This window comes from Labeo rohita, chromosome 18 (assembly GCF_022985175.1).
Source record: "Labeo rohita strain BAU-BD-2019 chromosome 18, IGBB_LRoh.1.0, whole genome shotgun sequence".
Taxonomy (NCBI): Eukaryota; Metazoa; Chordata; class Actinopteri; order Cypriniformes; family Cyprinidae; genus Labeo; species Labeo rohita.
In genome coordinates this window covers 6,305,402-6,325,654 of record NC_066886.1, presented here as the reverse complement: position 1 = coordinate 6,325,654, position 20,253 = coordinate 6,305,402, and the positions used below count along the sequence as shown (strand labels likewise).

The following is a 20,253-nucleotide window of genomic DNA, read 5'->3' as shown; positions in this document are numbered from 1 at the left end:
AAAACAAATCTATAAAGTACGCGGATTACACACAGTGCGTTAAACTGCACACAAGAAAATAAATAGTTTGTGAATTATGCACGATTTACACTCTCACAAAAACTTACAATCGTTCAGACACTTAGTGGCTGAATGAAAAAAGGCATTTTAATCAACAGTTGAAGCACTGTGACGCTCTTCTGCACAGGCAACACCGTCAAAGTACTTACATGAGCGGACTGGGGAACTGCGATGGGCAGGAGATATGAACAGATGCGAAGATGAACATCATCAGCACGGAGATTCTGAACGGATTCATGATCAGATCTGTTGATCTCGGGCGCACCATCATCTGTCAATCCACAGCAGTTACTTTTCTCCCGAGATATAACGTGTCGCTCTCCTGTCCTGCTGGATAAGCTTATTATTTCCCGTCATCAGGTTAGAGACAGACGGGATCGGATTGGTGATGAGTGTCCTGTTAGATGGCTCTATTCGCACCGCTTCATGTTACAAAAGCGCGTGTGTGGCTCTTCTGTGTGATCCTGATCAAACTACTGACCCCATATAGAGGGGAGGGAGAGATCAATAGCCCCGAATCAGCGTCATTCTGCCCCCACCCCTCTCTCTCTTGCCCTCTTATTGCAATAGCCTGCTATCTTTCATCGGATCTTCATGCAATGTAACCCTCACCAGTTCCTCTCTCTCTCTCCTCCTCCTCCTTCTCTTATGCTTCCTCAACACATACTAAGTAACACCCTCCTGAAATCAATTAACAATGCGTACAAAAGTGCCGTGATACCCACTGAAACCCAACTAAAAGGTTTCGACATTTACATTTTTACGCGATCAAGTGTTTGGCATATAAAGAAATAAACTGCAAATATTTCTGATATATATATACACACATATATATATATATATATATATATAGTTATTTTAAACAATACTTATGGTTACACGACGTATATAAATACATTCATTATTCATTTTAGATTATTAAAAAAAAAGGCATCTGCATGCATATATATATATATATATATATATATCATAGAATATTTTAATATAAATATATACATATTTATCAAATATTAGATTTATTATTATTTAATTATATTATTCAATAACAACAATTAAATCAATTATTATTATTATAAATAAAAACAATGACATCTACATAATAATAATAATAATAATAATAATCATGTAAATGGAAAACACATGTATATTCTGCATGAAATATATTTATATTTATTTATTTATATTTATACATATTTTAATATTTATATAAATGCTAAACATTTTATATATTAATAAAAATCATCATAATTATTATTATGAAAATTAAAATGTTACCTACATTTTAATAATAATAATAATAATAATAATATGAAAACGAACCATGCCATCTATATTCTGCATGAAAATATTTATATTTATTTATATTTATACATATTTTAATATTTATATAAATAATATTTATATAAGTTATATTATAACATTTTATATAATAATAAAAATAATCACAATTTTTAATAATAATAAAATTAAAAATGACACCTAAATTATAATAATAATAATAATAATAATATGACACTGAACAACAGTGAAATGCATGAAATGTATTTTTTTAATATATTTTAACATTTATATAAATGATACATAAAATAAAATAATAAATAATAATAAAATAATACGATAATAATAATAATAATAATAATAATTATTATTATTATTATTATTATTATTATTATTATTATTATTATTATTATTATTGTGAAAATTAAAGCGCCATCTACACTTGAATAATAATAATAATAATTAATAATTAAAAATATAAAAATGAGCGACACCATCTATATTCTGCAGGAAAGAATATTTATTTATGTTTGTATGTATGTATGTTTGTATTTATTTATTTACATATTTTAAACATTATAAATTGCAACATTATTATTATTATTATTATGAAAATTAAAACACCATTTAAATTCTAATAATAATAATAATAATATGAAAATGAACAATGCCATCTATATTCTGCAGGTAAAAATAAAAAATATATATATTTATTTATTTATTTACTTACTTACAGACATATTTAAACATTATAAACATTTTATATAATACAAAAAATCATCATAATTATTATTGTTAAAATTAGAACGCCATCTACTATCTACATTAAATCATATTTAAGTTTATATTATAATATTTACATAAATGATACACATTAGAATTACATTATATTATAATATTCTAACATTATATTATAATCACATTATATTAGAATACACCTTTATTATTGTAATTATTATTATAAAAAATAACAACATCAAACTACACGTAAAGATGGTGAGCTACTTAATCAATTACTGCCTAAAATACACTGCATTGTTATGCTTTTGTTTGCATCTGATCAATATCAAAGGTGCTCAGTAGTTCATTTTTCATTTAGGGCATCACTGAATGATGCATCTCCTTCATAAACACATGCATCTATATATCTTGCATGCACAGCATCCTCTTTTTTATATAATGCTATAAGGCACTGCTGTAAATCGCAGGCGAGTTATACAGCCATAATGCTCGTTTAAATGAGATACTCTTTTTTCCCTTCCCAATGAAATAAAGTTAATAAGCCAGCGAGCAGGGATGGGAGGCAGGTCGGGGCAGTAAGCGGCGAGTTACCCAGGGATTTCGGCTTTCACCCGTTGCCTAGCAACCGCGCTCTCCGCGGCAACGACGAGTGTCAAAGCGAGGCGCGTGCAACAGGGCGCGAGACTGCGAGAGAGCGCGAGCTCTATAATAGGAGAGGCCTTGTGCTTTTGTTCCCTGGTCTGTATGCAGGTCCATTAGCACCCATCCATCCCATCGAACCGCGGATCCAATAGGGCCTAGAGGAGGTTTTGTACTGATGCACCACCGCTGAGAAGAGATACAGCGTGACCCTGTGGTAACTTCAAGTAGAGAGAGTAGCCAACTACATAACAAACTAGGATAAAAGCACTGGGCCTAAATGAAAAGACGCCGTCCCATCATCAAAAACACACTTTCTCATTAAAACTCCCAATAGGTCTTAAATAGACAGCACTGTTGCGACCTCTTTCCTCTTATGCACGGCCCGGCCGATGATTAAAGGATGCTGGGAAGCGGAGTGCGTGTGCACTTTGCTTGCAACCAGTTTAATGTGTTCACCCAACTCTTTTCAGACGGGTCTGTGTTTATGGGGTCAGGCCTGCACACAAGAGGCTCTGGCAGTGAAGTGTATTAGACATCGATGTGCATTAAAAGCATTTCCGAGGACCTTCCAGGTGCATTTGTGGATGAAACTCTTTATGTGCCGGCAGAGTGTTGCTGTGTTTGCGAGCGCCTGTGGCTTGACCGTGGGCCGTTCAGTAAAAGCTAATGACCAAGCTTGTTAAATGTCGACAGGAGATTCTCTAGCTGTTCGTCTAGAACAGGGGTTTTCAAACTAGGGGGTGCAAGGGAGTGGTAGATATAGTGTTATTTTAGGATCTATTAATATTTTGAATTCGTTTTTTATTTTTATGTGTTCAGTTTTCATTTTAATTTGAACGTTTTAGTAATTGTGTTCTGTGTTTTTGTCATTTTTAGTGGCTTAAAAAAGGTTATAGTTTTATTATTTTATTTCTTTATTTTTTAGAACACAAAACTTAAACCAAATGAAAATGGGAAACGGTGTTTTGGCAACTTGCCTTTTTTAAAATAGGTCATAGATTTTATTATTTTATTTTATTTTATTGGAACACAAAGTTAAACTAAATGAAAATGGGAAATGGTTTTTGGCAACTTGTCTTTTTAAAGTAGGTCACAGTTTTTATTGTTTTAATTTATTTTATTATTTTATTTTTCTTTTAATATTTTATTTTATTTTATTTTAAATCAAGATAAACTAAATGAAAATGGGACATGGTGCTTTGGCAACTTGCCTTTTTTGATAGGTCATAGTTTTTATTATTTTATTTTATTTTATTTTTTTTGGAACACCAAGTTGAATTAAATGAAAATGGGAAATGCTACTTCGGCAACTTGCCTTTTTTAAATATTTTATTTTATTTTATTATTTTATTTATATTTATTTTTTGGAACTATTGTTTAATAGGTCATAGTTCTGTTTTGTTATATTTTATATTATTATTTTATTTTGTTTTAATATTTTAATAATTATTAATTGTTTATTAATTGTTTTAATAGTTTTAATATTTTATTTTATTTTTTGGAACATCAAGATAAACTAAATAAAAAATGGGAAATGGTGCTTTGGCAACTTGCTTTTTATAAATAGGTCATTGTTTTTATTATTTTACTTTATTATTTTGTTTTAACATTTTATTTTATTATTTAATTTTATTTTGTTCTCTATTTTATTTATATATATATTTTTTAGAACTATTTTTAATAGGTCATAGTTCTGTTTTGTTATATTTTATAATTTTATTTAGTTTTAATATTTTATTTTTTGGAACATCAAGATAAACTAAATAAAAAATGGGAAATGGTGCTTTATCAGCTTGCTAAAATAATAAAAACATTTTAGTATTTTATAACGCTGAAGTAAAAACATTTTTATGATTTTCATTTTAGTTTTAATTTTAACTACAATAACCCTGGTGTTGGGTCAGTGGAGATGTTTAAAGAAAAGAAAAAAGATGAATAAGATTAAAATAATTTGACTTAAATATAGATTTAATAGATAATAATAGATAAACAGATTTAATTATAAAATAACTTTTATTTAAATACACAATGAAAATAATAATAAAATAAAATTGGATTAGAATAAATAAAAATACAATTTGAGTTAAAACTGACTTAGATAAATGAAAATGTACTAATAATTATTATTTACTAGCAATTTAGCCAAATCTGTTTCTACATCAGGTTTTTCAGGATACTATAGTAAGCATAATATAGATGCAACACAAGAAACTAGTATCTTACACATTTATATTATTATGTTTTTTCATAGATTTCATATAAATGGGGGTTTTATACATGAAAACATACCTTTTGAGTTGTCCTTTACATGAGAAAGAGCTGAAACTGAAGCTATAGTGTGTGCACTTATATATTTATTATCACAGCCTGGTTTCGGTAACTCTAGCTACGCGTTGATTAGGCCTGAAACAAACACAACATTGCCTCTTGGGAGAGTTTTGAGGAGGCTAATTAACTTCAGATATAAGGCGTTTGTCAGAGCAGTCCTGCGACGGCTATCGAGCTAAAAAATCGTGCGCGGCGTTCGCTCGATTTTCAGGGAAAGCGTTCTCATTTGCACAGTATTAACGAGTAACGCTGGCTGATTAGACGGATCGAAAACAAGAATTCATCATGGTCTACTGAACTGAGGATGATGAGTATCACACACTCGCTAGCACATCCTGCTATCCGAGCTACATCGCTCCCCTGGGTCCTCCTACCCCTGCACCCGCGTCTCCATGGCAACATGCCCTGCCTCACATCATCACCCAGAGAGAGAATGGAGTCTGTCGACTCTGTGCTTCTTGTTGCTCCTGTTTTGAAACAAACCTGAGGCTACACTGGTGAGTGGTAGTTTCTGTGTGTGCTGGCAGGACTTATCGTTCTGGTAACGCTGCCTTGTGTTGTTTAATTTAGCCCTGACAAAATACCGAGGGGATAATGAGGCGCGGATGAGTCAGACTCCTCTTTCTCCCTCATTTCCTCTTTTACTTAACAAATATGTGGATGTTTGTAGCAGTTCACATGTTGATCATTTCATGAGTCAGGCAAATCCATATAACAGAATCAAACAGCTAAGCTAATCAAGTTGTTGAACTTCGTTTGAATACTTATTTACATGAAGAACTTCCTGTGTAATTATTAGAAATATTAGATCTCCCTCTGCTGGAAAAACACTGTAAATACAAAACCAGTTCATTGACTCACGTACAGTATTTTATCTCAAAACAAAAAAGTAGCTAAATAAACAAATGTATCTACCTTTTTCTTCAGCGCGGAAGTAAACCTATCTTGGAGACTTCCGGTTTATAATCCGCTAACGAGAAGAATAACAATAACGTGCAGTAAACGGTAAAATTGTTCGCAATACAAACCAGTGTGTTTATAATTAAGATAATACATTAAAATAACACGGTAAGATACACCAATTTGCAATATTGAGCAGCAAAACGAAGTGTTTTGTATAGTTAAAAATAGCTGGACGCAGTTGACACCGGAAGCCAGACACAAAATGTACTAATTGCTGCACCCGTTATCACAGAAAATAGGTGGATAGCACTTTTTAGTTAAGACACTTTTTAGTGATCCTAAATCATTGTCGGTAATGTGAAGGTGGTAATAATATCCTTGTTATGGGCCCCGACTACAGCTACTTTTATTTTTTAAAAATCATATTGTGAAATATTATTGTAATTTAAAATGTAATTTATTCCCGTGATGGCAAATCTCAATCAGCAGCCATTTCTCCAGTCGTAAGTGTCACATGATCCTTCAGAAATCATTGTAATATGCCAATTTTTGGTGATCAAGAAATATTAATTTATTTATTCATTCATTCATTCATGAATAGAAAGAAAGAAAATATTTAAATTAATTTTTAAAAGATTATATATATATATATATATATAACCTTTTTAAAATAAATTTAAATAATTTAAAATAATTTATGTCGTTATTTTTTCTTTATTTATTTTCTTCTTATTTATTTTATTTATTTTTAACTAATTTATTTCTCAGATATATATATATATATACATATAACTATTTAAAATTATTTAAATAAATTTTAAAAATGTAAAAAAAAATATATATGTATATATTGTAAATATTTAATAAATTAAATTAAGTGTTTACATTTTACATTTTTTGTTTTATTGTTGTGATCATTGTTTTTATGATTGTTCTACTTCCTTTTTTGTGGTTATTGTTTTTATTATTGTTTTTATGATTATTCTACTTCCTTTTATGTAAAGCACTTTGAATTACCTCTGTGTATGAAATGTGCTATATAAATAAACTTGCCTTGCCTTGCCTAATATATATATATATATATATATTTAAAATTATATATTAAAAAAATCCACCTTGACCAAATTGACCACGTTATTTATATCAATAATTTTAAAAAAATAATAATAATAAAATAAAGTAAGAACAGAAAATTAACCATTTCACACGTAACGGTTGACAAGATACATACATCAAAGAATCAAAACAAACAAAATGCATTTTCACATTTGAAATAGAATCTATTCTTTATTATTTAGACGCAGGGAGAAAGTTTTATTTCTTAGTTTTCATATATTATTTTTTCTCTACTGCACAATTTGCATAATTTCATGACATCCTGTGGACAACCACAAAACCATAACATTAGATTTTTTTCTACGTTTTTTTTTTACACGAAGTGAAAAACAAGACTCATTTTACAAGCATTTTTACAGTCTGCATACAACTTCAGATGATGTGTTCAATTTTTCTCTCTTTTTAAACTGAATCCGGAGGCAAAATATATCAACAAACATCTAACAAAACATGCAACATCTATGTAAAAACATAGAAATTCTTTGACAACCATTCAATTTGACAGGAAATTTTGCGTTGTCTTTTTTTTCTTCTTTTTTTTTTTTTTTAAACCACATTGTTTTCATTCTGAGAGATGTTGTTGATTTTGTCAAACAGGTTGGAATGGATTGATCGAACACATGATTTTTAAACTGATCCAGATAGTATTTTCTTACACAGTTAGACAAATACAATATGTACAGACAGAGTTTGACCTTGATCACAATCACATGCTCAACGTCAGACCAAATAAATATTCAGACCTCTTCTTGTAGAAAATATCCTATATATTTACAAAATCAAAAAATAACCAAAATCACATTCACACGGTTGACAGCAAATTAATTCATCAAACGCATTATGATTTTAGAAGGAATGGGGTAATAGAATAAAAGATGATGTTTAGTAGTAAAATGAATGGATGTGCTTGTTTAAAGGGAAAAACTGAAAAAAAAACATACTTTGTAAATAAAACTGATGACACTTGTTATAGGTTTTAATTGGCCATCATGATAATGCACAGATTTTTTTTCTTCACGAAAAAAAATCGAATTTTTCTAGTCAGTATATTTTCTTACGATGAAATTTAGAAATCTATGAAAACAACATAAAGTGCATATGATTAATATGTACTGTGCCATAAAGAGGAAGTAAAAAATAAATACATAAATAAAAATAAACACTATACAATATTCATATAATTAATATCTTTTTTCTTTAACAGATATACATATATTCAGACACTCGTTTGATGTCGCATGTTAAGGTTTATGCATTCAAAGAACATAATCCATGTTGCATAGATTTACCCAAACAGAACCAGTGGATTTGGTTAAAACATCAGGTTGGCACACGATAGTTCATCTCACTACGACAGCAACCTTATATTCAGGTACATCTGTGCACCACCTGTGCAAGATGCAGATTAAATCATATGGAAACGTTAGTGTACATTTTATTAGCCAGGTTACAAAACAATCGGTTTCCATGTGTGAAATATGTCCATTGATATTGATAATGGAAACACTGACTGTTGAGTTAGAAAACTTCTGTCTGCTGATCCTAGACAGACAAAAACACGTGCCTTTATCCATCAATGGCACATATAGTGTAGTTACACACTGATATGGTGCAGGTTAAAGCGGCAGTGATCGTAATGAAAACATGAACAGATGAACTTCACAGCAGAAAAACAATATTAAAAATGCACCATCAGTGACACGTGACGCGGGACACACACCTTGCACCATTAAAATAAACATCAAACATTAGGATTTCAATCAAGCCAATTGAGCCAGAACCCTTATATAAAGAGGACTCGAATGTACGTTAATTATTATCATTATTATTATTAATTTTTTTTGTCATTGCATATTTGGATTCCACATACAACTTGGTCACAAAACAGAGACTATTAATGACAACATCTGACCACTAACATGACATTTACTTCAAGATGCTGTTCATTAAACAAACACACATCGTGGACACGTACAATCATACTTCAGGACGGAAAATAGATGCCCTTTAACCTCAAAAACGAAGTACACCCTCATTTAGCGTTTTGAAATAATCAAGAGGTTCGTTTGAAAACCATGTCTAATAGCTGATGTCAGTTTCAACATTCCCTAAACATTAAAGACGACACTCAAGACATTATAAACGGAGGAATCTTGAACCGTGTGCGATCGGATGTTGCATTCGATAAGGAGAATCCTTTATATTTACGATTGTCTTTCTTCTTTACAGTGTAACCTCCATACAGTGCATAACATAGTCTGATATGGTCATTATATATCATATGATTGTGTCAACTATATGCTACGTCTATCTCCTTATGAATGTTTTTTGCAAGAAATATATATGATTTTGGACACATGATGATAGCGGAAATGACTGTAATAACTGGCCCATGCCTAAGATATTTTAGATGTAGAATGTAGTAGCAGAAATTACTCCCTTAAATAGACAGCAGCGCTCTGGGAGTGGAAATCAATGAATTCAATGTATCAATGAATTCAACCTTGATTTTCTCTTTCCATGATCCATCAGTCATTCCAGATCCACTAACCCACCTTGTCCTGTTTTAGGTCTCTTTTGTTGGAGGGCACCGATGAGAGATGATGAGACGGTGTGATTACGGCTGCGTTTGACTGGTGGTGGCTACTAGCTTGTGCCAGCTGACCGCCCGCTTACGCATGTCCACTTTGTCCAGCCAGATGTAAGCCTCGCCAATCAGGGTCTTCTTCATGAACTTCCCTCCATTTGACACCAGGAACAGCTGTGAAGAGGAACGGAATAAAAGACAGGAAAAAGGGTAAACAAAGGGAAAAAATACACACACTACCATTTAAAAGTTTGAGTATAATTTTTTTTGAGTTTTCAGAATATTACTTTTTTTTTTTGCTGTTTTTTTTATCAAATTAATTTGTGAACATAAGAGACTTATGAACACTTTTGAACAGTTGCACATTGAGAAACAATGATGCAAATTATTGCAATTGGAAAATGTAAATATCCAATATTTACACTTTTCAGAGAGGTTAAAGTTATTATAAATTGGAATAATATTTCACAATATTCATTTTATTTTTGATCAAATAAATGCAGCCTCATTGTGCAGAAGAGACATTTCTTAAGCTCATCAAGGCTACATTTATTTGATCAAAAATCCAGAAAAAAAAAGTAATTTTGTGAAATAATATTTCAGTGTAAAATAACTGTTTTCTATGTAAATATATTTTAAAATGTAATTTATTTCTGTGATGCAAAGCTGAATTTTCAGCATCATTTGTCCAGTCTTCATTGTCACATGATCCTTCAATAATCATTCAAATATGGTGATTTATTATCAATGTTGTAAACAGTTGTGCTTCTTGATATTTTGTTGGAACCTGTGGTACTTTTTTAAGGATTATTTAATAAATAAAAAGTTAAAAAGAACCGCATTTATTTAAAAAAATGTTTTGTAACAACATAAACTACCATTTAAAAGTTTGTAGTCAGTACATTTTTATTCTTTCTTTTTTATTTTTAAAGAAATTAATACTTTTATTCACCAAGGGTGTATTAAATTGATAAAGAGTGATAGCAAAGACTTCTATTGTTAGAAAAGGTTTTTATTTTGAAAAAATGCTGTTCTTTTTAACTGTTTATATATCAAATAATTCTGAAAGAAGAATCACAGGTTCTAAAAATAAAGCAGCACAACTGTTTCCAACATTGATAAAAAAAGTAATAAATCAGCATATCAGAATGATATCTGAAGGATCATGTGACATGAAGACTGGAGAAATGGCTGATAAAAATTCAGATTTGCATCACAGGAAAAATTATATTTTAAATCAGAAAACCATTATTTTAAACTGTAATAATATGTCACAATATATGACTTTTTTCTGTATTTCTGATCAGGTAAATGCAACCTTGTTAAGCATACAGGAATTCTTAAAAAAAAAACAGTTTAGAATTTTTCTCACCTGAATAGAGTGGCCAACAGGATTCAGATTAAAGCGAAACGTCTCGTTGAATGATGGCTCTCTGTCGTGGCGACACACTCTGGTCTTCTTCTTTATGATCCTCTTTTGAGTTGCCACATTCACCACATAAAGCTTTACATACAAGTCTAAAATGACAGTTGAAATATTACAGATTTCAAGTACTCTATCAACGTCTTTCTCAATAGACATTTTACTTATCTTGACTGCAATATTCATATATTAGCATCATTTTTGAGGATGTGTTTAATGAAAGTTTCAATACCAGGTAGGTGGTCTGGAGATTTGAACTTGTAGGTGATGTTTCTGCACTGCAGGATTTCAAGAACCAGCTGCTCTCCTTCAGTCTTCATTTCCTTCTTCAGAGCAACCTTGATCTCACCCATCATCTTACCTACAGCCATAAATAGATAGATAGATAGATAGATAGATAAAATATATAGTTGACTATATATGATTTTTCTCTCGTTGGATGGCTGGAATGTTGCTTTATGGTGTTATTTGTTCAATATAAGTCATATAAGTGGTGGCGATGGCGTCCTCTAGTGGGCAGGTGTGGAATTACAAATTTGCCCTGAGCTGAATGAAAAAGCTATAAACCTACGCATGCAAAATCTTGATCTAACTGTTAATACAAAATATATATTAATATGATATAAAACATGGAGCCGTATACTGAAATTACAGAACAAGACATCAGCGGCACCCAAATACAAAACAATGTTTTGTGTATTGTATATTATGCTGTACAATGATGAACAAAAATGTTCAGTAATGCACTTTTGACACTTTGCCATGCTCGTGACACACTTAGCGTCCATGTTTTGTTGTGCCGACGTCTGTCAGCAACAAAAACACACAGCCTCTGCTGTGATGAATTATTCAGTAGTGTATGGCAGTGACACAGTAGCACGTCTAAAGCAGAACAGAAGGGGATGACTGCTGTTTTCCTCTGTCTAACAGGTTCTTAGTCTCCTCAACAGCTTTCAGACAAGTGCTAATTCAACCTCAGGGGTGAACCTGACCTGTAAAACACGGTTCAAAGCTCTATTATGACTCACCGTTTGCCAATTTTATTTCGTTCTTATGAGGCTCACTGCTATGAGCACGGAAATGACTAAAAGCGAGACTGCGTGTGAACTGAAAACTCAAACGAAACTGGAATATTAAACAGATTGTTACCTTCTGAATCAGACAGGTTCAAAGATTCAAGTCCTCTGCTTTTATCTGTTCCGTTCGGAATGTTTTTCCTGTTGGAAAATCAAATAGGAATGTGTGAAAACTGCAACATTTTATTATTTTGATATATGTGATTAGATGACAACAATTTGGGTTTCTTAATGCAGATATAATTCTCATTTGTGACCCTGGACCACAAAACCAGTCTTGTGTAGCACGGGTATATTTGTAGCAATAGTGAAGCAATACATTGTATGGGTCAAATAATCATTTTTTCTTTTATGCTAAAAATCATTAGGATATTAAGTAAAGATTATGTTCTATGAAGATATTTTGTACATTTTCCTACCGTAAATATAAAAATATATATATTTTTGATTAGTAGTATGCATTGCTAAGAACTTCATTTGGACAACTTTAATGGTGATTTTTTCAATATTTTGATTTTTTTTGCACCCTCAGATTCCAGATTTCAAATAGTTATATCTCAGCCAATTATTGTCCTATCCTAACAAACCATTCATCAGTGGAAAGCTTATTTATTCATAGGAATCTCAGTTTCCCCAGTTTACCCTTATGTCTGGTTTTGTGGTCCAGCGTCACATATAAATATATAGTACAGTCTAAATATTTTCAAATAAAAAATGTTAATTGTTATTTATACCTGGAAAAGTTTAAGTATTTAGGTAAATACTGCATGAAAAAATGCATAAGAAAATAATCAGATTTCCCAGATTTTAGATTTCCAGGTGACTAATCAAATAAGAAATTCATAACTTTTTTTTTTTTTTTTTTAAATTTTGATGTAAATTATGTTGATAACACACAGCCGTTCAAAAGTTTGGGTGGAGGGGATTTATTTTATTTTATTTTATTTTATTTTTCAGATTTTGTAAGGATGTATTTCATTGACCACAAGTGACAGTAAAGACAATTATATTGTTACAAACGATTTTATACTTCAAATACTTCTGGGGGGGATTAGGAGGAACTAGGAATTAAGGAAGCACACAACTTTCAACACTTAACTGATAATAATAAGAAATATTTCTTACGTAACAAATCAGTATATTAGAATAAGTTCTGATTTTTTTAAAATATATATATTACAATAAAACAGTTATTTTAAACTGTAATAATATTTCACAATATTACATTTTTACTATATTTTGGATTAAATAAATGCAGGCTTGGTGAGCAAAAGAGGCTGCTTTCACAAGCATTAACATTAACAATACTGGCCCCAAACTTTTGAATGGTAGTGCGTTATTTAATTTAATATAAATAAAATCATAATTTTAAAGAAAATATACACACCAGTCAGAAGTTTTTGAACAGTAAGATTTTAAATGTTTTTTAAGATGTCTTCTGCTCACCAAGCCTTGCATTTATTTGATCCAAAGTACAGCAAAAACATTAAAACTTTGAAATATTTTTACTATTTAAAATAACTGTTTTCTATTTGAATATATTTTAAAATGTAATTTATTCCTGTGATTTCAAAGCTGCATTTTTAACATCATTACTCCAGTCACATGATCCTTCAGAAATCATTCTAATATTCTGATTTGCAGCTCAAAAAACATTTATCATTTAACATTATTATTATGTTGAAAACAACTGAGTAGATTTTTTTCAGCTTTCTTTGATGAATAGAAAGTTCAGAAGAACAGTGTTTATCTGAAACAGAAATATTTTGTAACATTATAAATGTCTTTATCATCACTTTTGATCAATTTAAAGCATCCTTGCTAATTAAAAGTATTAATTTCTATAATTTCTTCCATCCACTTGACTGGTAGTGTATGTAATTTATTTGTATAAAATTTATTATAGAATTTATTATTATTTTTTTAATTATATATATATATATGTATATATATATATATATATATATATATACATACTTTTTTTATATTGAATATTGATTTAATATAATTAAAGGCAAAAGAAATATAATTAAAATTTTGAAAATTAGTGTCAGTGTCAAAACATGTTTGTTTACTCAGAAAGATGATCGCAAATAAACAAACAAAAAAAATGTGCATTATACATTAACAAAACTGAGTTCAGAACGGACATAAGGAGGCACTAGCACTCTAATAATCTAATATTAAATAGCATGGTTATTAGCCAATGCAGACAATCTCAAAACAGCCAAAATATCAAGGTATCAGTCCACCGGATACACTGAAATCCATCTGATACAGAAGGGAACAGGCATACTTACAACTGAGGGACCTGAAATATGGCACTGTCCACAGCGTTAGTACCCAAGTTATCTTCACTGTCCAGAGTGTATGCATCCCCATCGATCATTCGGTGGTTTGTTTTATCTGCAGAAATACACACATACACAAACAGAATTATACATGAGCCATATGAAGCAAGGGACTCATTATTTTTTAGCTAACTCTAACTTTTACACAATTTATGCAAAAAGAATGAATATGCACTTTGCACACAAAGTTACATATGGACAAAAAAGATAAGAGAAGAACTAAAAAAAGAGACCACAGTGAAATGAAAGGAAATGCACTCTTTTTAAAATAACGTTAAACATCGGTTTAAAAACAGAATAGACTTTTATGCAAATGTAACGGCTGCCTTGATTTTAGATTTAAACATGTTCGTGTTTTGCTTCTATAATGGAGGTGTGATTTTATTCGTATATTTAGAGAGAGGGAGGAGTCACGTGTCTCTCACCTCCTCTAGCAGAGATCCCTCCATGCTGGTCATCTGACTCGATACTTTGCTCTCATTGGCTGGAAGATGTTGTGTGATCAGTATGGGGCCAGTTCTGCCTTTAGATGGGGCTGTCTCTACACGGACTCATCCAGAGATTGCATGGTCGCCCTCACATGAAACCAGCTCATGATTTTTACACACCACAGTCATGCGGACATAGATATGGGTTTGATTTGAGGGTAAGGGCCTGGGATTTTACTTGCAAGAGGGAATGAGGTAACAGAGGGATTCATCATGCTCTGGATGTCAGTGTGAAGTGTTTTCCAAATTTAGCATCTCTATGACGGCAGGAAAACTTTGTGCTGTACTTTGAGGGATTTTTTTTTAAAAAAAATGCAACAAATGCCTCCTCTGCTAGTACAAAAAATGGCTGTATTACAAAGAAACACTGTGCCTGAAGGTCTGGCATGATTTTTTATCTGGGAAATAAAATCTTTAATTGCTGACCCAAGTTTTACTACAGCTGCAGGCAGGTTTGTGATATTCGATTTATGGATGGGAGTTTAACAGACATTGGTTGTTTAAATTATTTAGGGTTTATAGGCTTTATTAAAAACTAATGAGATCATTTGTATTGTGCCACTCAGTATGCAAATATCAATTTAAATGCGGGGAGGTTTAAAAAGCGCTTTAGGATCTAATTTCTCACTTTTTGTAAGGAAATAGTTCACCCAAGAATTTATATTTAAAAAATTAACCCTCAAGGCATCCAAGATGCAGATTTAGATCTATTTTGCATTGTATCACCTGCTCACAAATGGATCCTCTGCAGTGAATGGGTGCCGTCAGAATAAGAGTTCAAACAGCTGATTAAAACATCACAATAATCCACACAACTGTATTAATTTGAGTCTTGTAAAGCAAAAGCTGCATATTTAAACGCTCATTCTAACGGCACCCATTCATTTTTGAGGATCTATTGGTGAGCAAGTGATGTGATCTACATCTTGGATGGCCTGAGGTGAGTACATTTTCAACAAAATGTTAATTTTTGGGTGAACTATTGCTTTAATAGATATTTTCTTTTTCATTTAGTGATTTTAGGTGTAGGCTTTAATTTATCAACGTAAAATGATGAAAACAAAAAGCAAACTAAATGAAAAAAAAAGTGTAAGAAAGGTGAGGACGAGAGGGAATGGAAAAGAAATAGAGTGCGAGAACGAGAGGACAGACAGAAAGGAAGAAAGAAAGACAGAGAACAGATAAGGCTGTGAGCTCATGTGAAGTAGTAAGGGTTACTTGGCTGGAGTCTGGACTGTTGCACCGCAGCCTCAGCTGCAGCGATGGCGTTCCCGGCTTCTTCCAGGTGGGCTTGGGTGACGCTGCCTTTGCTCTGGCTGCGTGAGGGGCCGTGGGAGCGCAAGTGACCCTCAGAGGAAGATTTGGAGCTGCCGGGACTACTGTGGGACTTTTCTATTGTGGGGACCTGTGTGTCTGTGAACATACAGTGCATCAGTGTCAATTTCGTTGATGAATAATTTCCGTCAACAACATAAAAACAAGACCATAATGAAACAAAAACTCATTTTAAATGACAAAAACTATGACGGAAATCTATTGACCTTTTCATCGATGAATACAATATGATGAGACAATAATGTTAGGGAGGGATGATTTGTGAAGAGATTCATTCAGAACGAATCCATCCAGCAGGACATAAACGTCTCATAAAACGTTAAAAATGTCAATATCTGGGAGTAAGAGCAGAGCAGACATATGGAAACATTTGACAACGCAAAGGAGAACTCAATTCAGTCCGGTTTTCTGAGCACACACAACAAAGCAGTACTCTTTTGCGTCGCATGAATGGAGAAATACACACAAATTAATGTCGAATTGACCATTTTGATGAGTATTTATGTAAACACACTCAGTTAAATCTTAGGTGAACGTAAACAGTTGGGAGTATATCGGACATACATTGCATCCATGCATTCAGTTTTAAAGGGACAGCAGCTTAATTTAGTCGCTATTGTCTGTGGCATTGATGTTAATCAAGCAACAAAATAAAGACAGAAAATCACACACTGCTCTTGACTGAGTCACTTATTAGCCTTAAACGAGAAGTCCACTTCCAGAACAAAAATGTACAGATAATGTACTCACCCCTTTGTCATCCAAGATGTTCATGTCTTACTTTCTTCAGTCGTAAAGAAATTATGTTTTTTGAGGAAAACATTTTAAGGTTTTTTTCCATGTAGTTGACTTCAATGGTGCCCAAAGTTTGAATTTCCAAAATGTAGTTTAATTGCAGCTTCAAACGATCACAAATGGGGTTGTAAACGATCCCAGTCAAGAAAGAAGGGTCTTATCAAGCGAAACTTTTTAATGCCAAACGCTCATCTTGTCTTCCTCTGCCTGAACTCTGTTTTTGCTCCGGTTCATGACAGTTAGAAAAACTCCCATCTCATGTTCTCCCTCAACTTCAAAATCGTCCTACATCAGTGTTTTACCTTTTTTGTTAAGGGTGTTTGATCTTCTTTGCATGTTCACTTTGCAAAGACTGGGTCGGTACTTCTGCAGCGATGTAGGATGATTTTGAAATGATTTTTGAAGAAAATACATTTGGAGTTTTTCGACATACCTGTCTTGAGCCAGGCAGAGAAAGACAAGACGAGCATTTGAGATTAAAAAGTATTTAAATTGTATTTTTTTTTATGAAAATAAACAATCTTTTTGCTAGATAAGACCCTTCTCGGCTGGGATCGTTTACAACCACATTTGGAATCGTTTGAAGCAGCATTTAAGCTGCATTTTGGAAGTTTAAACTCGGTGCACCATATCAGTCCATTATATGGAGAAAAATCCTGAAATGTTTTTCTCAAAAAATCTTGGATGACAAGGGGGTGAGTACATTATCTGTAAATTTTTGTTCTGGAAGTGGACTTCTCCTTTCATAAAGATTAATCTAAATTAATGTATACAAATAAATACGTCTGCTTGAAAGAATGAAGAATGTGGTAAGCAAGTTGTTATAAAGAATGAATTAGTCTACAGTATATAACCAATGGTATTTCATTGAAAAGAAGACCATGTTCTTGTTTCTTTACAAGAAGTGGTTTCATTTAATTTTAATATAAAGACACATTGCATGTCACAGCAGTTAAATCTGTGTATATCATGATAAAACCTTAGTATCAAACCTAAACAATGAGTTTGGTCATTTTAGAGAAATGCGTAATAAATGCATTACACTGCAACTAAACCCATTAGAATGTAGCTGACTAAATCTACTGCAGACTTAGTCGACTAAAATCGTATGATATTTAGTCGAGTAAAACTAAAACAATTCAGATGACTAAAATATTACTAAAAATAAATGCAATTTTAGTCCTTAATCAAAATTTGCTATCAAAATTAACACTGAAGTACATGCCCTCCATTAATCCAGCAAACCTTCCATATCCTGTTAATTCTACACTACTGTTCAAAGGTTGTCAGTAAGATGTTTTTTGTTTTTGAAAGAAATTAATATTTTTATAAAGTAAGGATGCATTAAATTGATCAAAAGTGACCCGTTTCAAACCCATACCTTTGTTCATCTTCAAAACACAAATTAAGATATTTCTGATGAAATCCAAGAGCTTTCTGACCCTGCATAGACAGCAAAGCAACTGACATGAGAAATAGTTGCATAAAGTTGTTATTTTTGGTTTCTTTCTTTTGTTTTCCTACAAAAAGTATTCCCGTAGCTTCATAACATTACGGTTGAACCACTGATGTCACGTGGACTATTTTAACTGTGTCCTTACTACCTTTCTGGGCCTTGAATGTGTCAGTTGCCTTGCTGTCTATGCAGAAAGCTCTCGGATTTCATCAAAAATAACTTAATTTGAGTTCTGAAGATGAACAACTGTCTTACAGGTTTGGAACGAGTAATTAATGACAGAATTTTCATTTTTGGGTGAACTATCCCTTTAAGCAGTACAACTGTATTCAACACTGATAAAGTAAAAAAAGTTTCTTAAGCAGAAAATCAGCATATTAAAATGATTTCTGAACTATCATGTGACACTGAAGACTGGAGTAATGATGCTGAAAATTCTGCTTTGGCATAACAGGAATAAATTAGATTTTACATTCTATTAAAATAGAAAACAGTTATTTTAAATTGCAATAATATTTTACAATTTACTGCATTTTGATTAAATGAATGTAGTTTTGGTGACTGTAAGAGACTTCTTTTTTTCAATGTTATTCTGAAACAAGTTGCACAAGTTACCACCTGTGTGTGTTTTTGCTTAGTATGCATGACCTACCTTTAGCAGGGTCAGGGAAAATGCCGTGACTTCGGCTCTTGATGACAGACGTTTTAGGGGACTGCTGGTTCCCCGGTTGCCCTCCTTGACCTAAAGAACCTCCCGGTCCTCCAGGGCCTCCCTGACTGCCAGGGCCGCCCTGACCTCCGAGTCCCCCAGAGCCGCCGGGCCCCTGCGGAGGGTGGGTTCTTCCATGGTGAATACTCTCACTTTGTTCCTTTAGAGGGTGCCAGCGAGGCGTGTTATCAAGCTGAGCCGTGTTTGAGAGATCAATGAGCACCTACAAAAACAGAGAAGTATTAATAATATGTTTGATTTAAATTTACTCCTGTTTTCTATAAACTGTTGTTTGGTAGATAATAATGTAAACAGACACTGTAAGAAACAAAAATAACAAATTTCATAACAGTAAACCCTTGAAGAGAAGACAAAATGCTAGCATCCATTAAATCACATCCAAGGAATTATGCAAATTATGTTTGTATTTTCCTTTTTTTTTTTGTGCACGGAATAACACTTTCATCTTGTAACACTCACTTCTCCAAGGAAATCATTTGAGGAATATCTGTCATAATCCCACACAGTAACCTCCAGAGTTTTCTTCTTCAGCTGAGCCAAACACACATATACACACAAACATTTTCAGTCAGATGCAGGAAAAAGACATAATTCATCAAGGCATAAACATCTTTTAACAGGAAATCTGTGACTTAGTAAACAGCATAGCAATGACTGCAAAACTGGGTCAACTTTTAGAGTTTTCAAGCATGGAATGCCAAGTTTGGATTGAAAAAATGGGACACATGGGGGATGTGACTGTGATGTAACTTCCCTTGTGTTTATAACTACTTTAATTACATGTTAAAAGAGCTGTGCATATTCCTTGGACCATATAGGCTACAATCTTGTATATATAGCTAGAGAAGGATGAAAGATGAATTCTAATAAAGAGAAAAGCACACAGGGAGAGTGTAATTTTTCATATAGATATGATCTTTTAGAAGAGATAAGCAGAACTGGCT

The 20,253-nt window shown here is 32.3% G+C and overlaps 2 protein-coding genes across 2 annotated transcripts in view; both read right to left on the bottom strand.

Annotated features, from left to right (window-relative positions):
- Positions 1–666, bottom strand: part of LOC127180851 (voltage-dependent calcium channel subunit alpha-2/delta-1) — a 130,044-nt gene extending 129,378 nt beyond the window's left edge. Inside the window, exon 1 of the mRNA XM_051135172.1 lies at positions 210–666. Coding sequence (XP_050991129.1) covers positions 210–331 — 122 coding nt within the window. The 5' untranslated portion in view covers positions 332–666. The remainder of the gene's footprint in view (positions 1–209) is intronic.
- Positions 667–7,573: 6,907 nt separating this feature from the next.
- Positions 7,574–20,253, bottom strand: part of pclob (piccolo presynaptic cytomatrix protein b) — a 75,511-nt gene continuing 62,831 nt past the window's right edge. Inside the window, 8 exon segments of the mRNA XM_051135178.1 lie at positions 7,574–9,829; positions 11,028–11,173; positions 11,311–11,439; positions 12,228–12,295; positions 14,455–14,560; positions 16,212–16,406; positions 19,232–19,511; positions 19,769–19,840. Coding sequence (XP_050991135.1) covers positions 9,686–9,829; positions 11,028–11,173; positions 11,311–11,439; positions 12,228–12,295; positions 14,455–14,560; positions 16,212–16,406; positions 19,232–19,511; positions 19,769–19,840 — 1,140 coding nt within the window. The 3' untranslated portion in view covers positions 7,574–9,685.